This window comes from Echinops telfairi, unplaced genomic scaffold (genome assembly GCF_000313985.2).
Source record: "Echinops telfairi isolate 266 unplaced genomic scaffold, ASM31398v2 ScPeMD7_14;HRSCAF=57, whole genome shotgun sequence".
In the NCBI taxonomy this organism is placed as follows: Eukaryota; Metazoa; Chordata; class Mammalia; order Afrosoricida; family Tenrecidae; genus Echinops; species Echinops telfairi.
Genome location: NW_022103911.1, coordinates 6,723,264 through 6,725,494, shown reverse-complemented (window position 1 = coordinate 6,725,494; position 2,231 = coordinate 6,723,264). Strand labels below are relative to the sequence as shown.

Genomic DNA, 2,231 nt, shown 5'->3' with positions numbered 1-2,231 from the left:
GAGGAAAAACTTTCAAAATATTAATATCTGTATTATTAGCATGTCTGAATGAATACGAAATGAAAATATGAAAGATTGTTACTATGTGTTTTTTTTAGCAATATTTTAGGTAATCTTTTTCCTATGTTTAGGCCCCCTTAAGTCTATAGGCGCTCCCCCCCCCACTGTGATTTGGGTGAAAGTTTACAGAGCAAGTTGGTTTTTCATTCAACAATTCATACAGATTTTACTTTGCGCAGATAACTGAACTCTCCACAATGTACCAGCACTCTTCCCATTTCCTCTCTGTGTTTACCGTTTCCATTTCTGATTCTTCCTTTCCTAGTCCTTCGTCCTTACTGAGCCATATTCCTGGGCAGGGGCTACCCTTTTGATCTTGGGTGCTTGATTATTCTAAGGGAGTGCATACCTCCCTAATGTTATTGTTCACTGTATAAGACTATCAATAATTGTCATTTACAGCAGAGGCATGTGAGTAAAAACATAGGTCTTCTGTTTATATGCTAATTTCAAGCCTTTAATAATTGTTTTTCTTCTGATAAATAAAATCCCAGTGCTTGAAAAATTAGACATTTGTATGCTTAAATTTGTTGGTTTAGAATAATATTTTCAAATTTATATTACACTTCAAATAATTGTATATGTGTAATACTGATGAGATTATTTTATCTCTAAATATCAAATTTTTCCTCTTTATAGGATTTTCTATTGTGATAATGTCAATATGGCCATATCTCCAAAAGGTTTGTACATTTCTATTTGTTCTTCTCTGTAGTTGTAGTAACAGAAACTGAATCTCTTTGGTTTTTTGTTCTATGCTCTTTACTATAATAATTTGAAATAATAATTCATAGTTCACTTATGACTTAACGCATAAGTCAAGTGATCATATGCATTATTGTGTTAACAAGTACATGTTTAAGTCTGCTTGGCTAGGAAAATAGGGCTATATTGCCCAGCGCAATTCTGGGTTTTTTCTTTTTCTGGTACCCCTCATATACCTAGTTTAAACCAAGGCTCATGATCTAGGCTAAAATAGGGACCACACAACAGACATATCAAACTCTGGGGAAAAGCAAAACTAAGAATCAAGTTCAGAAAGAATACACAGCTTGAAATAAGAAGTAGCTTGAAATAAGAAGAAAACTAGAGAAATGTCATGGAAACTAAGAGCTTCCATTGGAAAAAAAAAAAAAGAGATTCCATTGAGGAAGGAGTGAGAAGGTGTGATAATTAGATTTTTTTGTGCCACATGGTACCTGTAAGAAGGTATGGGTGGATTTTAGCCTGTCAATCAGGTCGCAGCTTGATGATCTCCTTTGGAGGTGCAACCAAGATAAATGACTCTCTGGAGGCTGGCCCCTCTCTCTCCCTTCACCTTCCTGCTGGTGGGGCACCCTGAGATCTGCCAGAGCTCTGTGATGTGGCCACTGCCATTGGATCACACAACTTTGTACCCACCAGCCTTCAATCTTCCTGCATTTTGCATGTGGCTATGTGAGTTTGAAGAGGGACTTATGAACTTGATCTGGATTGGGCTGGGATGTTTTGCTTGATATATAATTATTTCTTCTTATAAGCTCTCTATTACACATATGAGTGGGTACCCCCTGCCCCCCACAAAAAAAACAGAAAAACAGCTCTGCTAGATGGAGCTTGTGTAGTACACATTCCCCCCCCTAAGCAAGCATCAAGCAACTTACTCTGAATTAGTGTATCCAGTGGCATCACCTGGGAAGGTTCTGGTCACAGTCAATTTTTTTGTAAAAGCAGTTCCCTCGAACTTCTTTTTTTTTTTGGTGTGTGATTAAAGAGAACAGAATGTGGCTGTAAAATTTTGTTTCCTGCTCGGGATTAATGCCGCAGAAATTGTTGTGATGTTGAACACAGCTTACAAGGACAGAGCTATGGGAATAACTCAAGTGTCGGAGTATTTTTTTTCATTTCAAGAAAGGTGAACTATGGATTGATAACAAACCTGTTCTGGAGGTCTAACTTCCTGAATGGAGGAAAATGTTGACTCCTAGTGTATTTGGAGTTTGTTCCACAAGGCCAGACTGTTAATCAAGCTTTTTATTTAAGGTTCTGAAAAGATTGCTTAGCAGTGCAACAAAAAAGGCCTGGTTGGTGGCAGATGGGGAACTGTTACCACTATGACAATGCACCTGCTCACACAGACATCTCAGTGTGCCAATTTTTGCCAAAAAGCAGCATGCCTTTCTTGCCCCACG

At 37.9% G+C, this 2,231-nt stretch overlaps 1 protein-coding gene across 1 annotated transcript in view; it reads left to right on the top strand.

Moving 5' to 3' along the window:
- The window catches only part of MFSD8 (major facilitator superfamily domain containing 8), a 55,595-nt gene that overhangs the window by 20,969 nt on the left and 32,395 nt on the right, over positions 1–2,231 (top strand). The window contains exon 3 of the mRNA XM_045287401.1: positions 700–743. Coding sequence (XP_045143336.1) covers positions 700–743 — 44 coding nt within the window. The remainder of the gene's footprint in view (positions 1–699; positions 744–2,231) is intronic.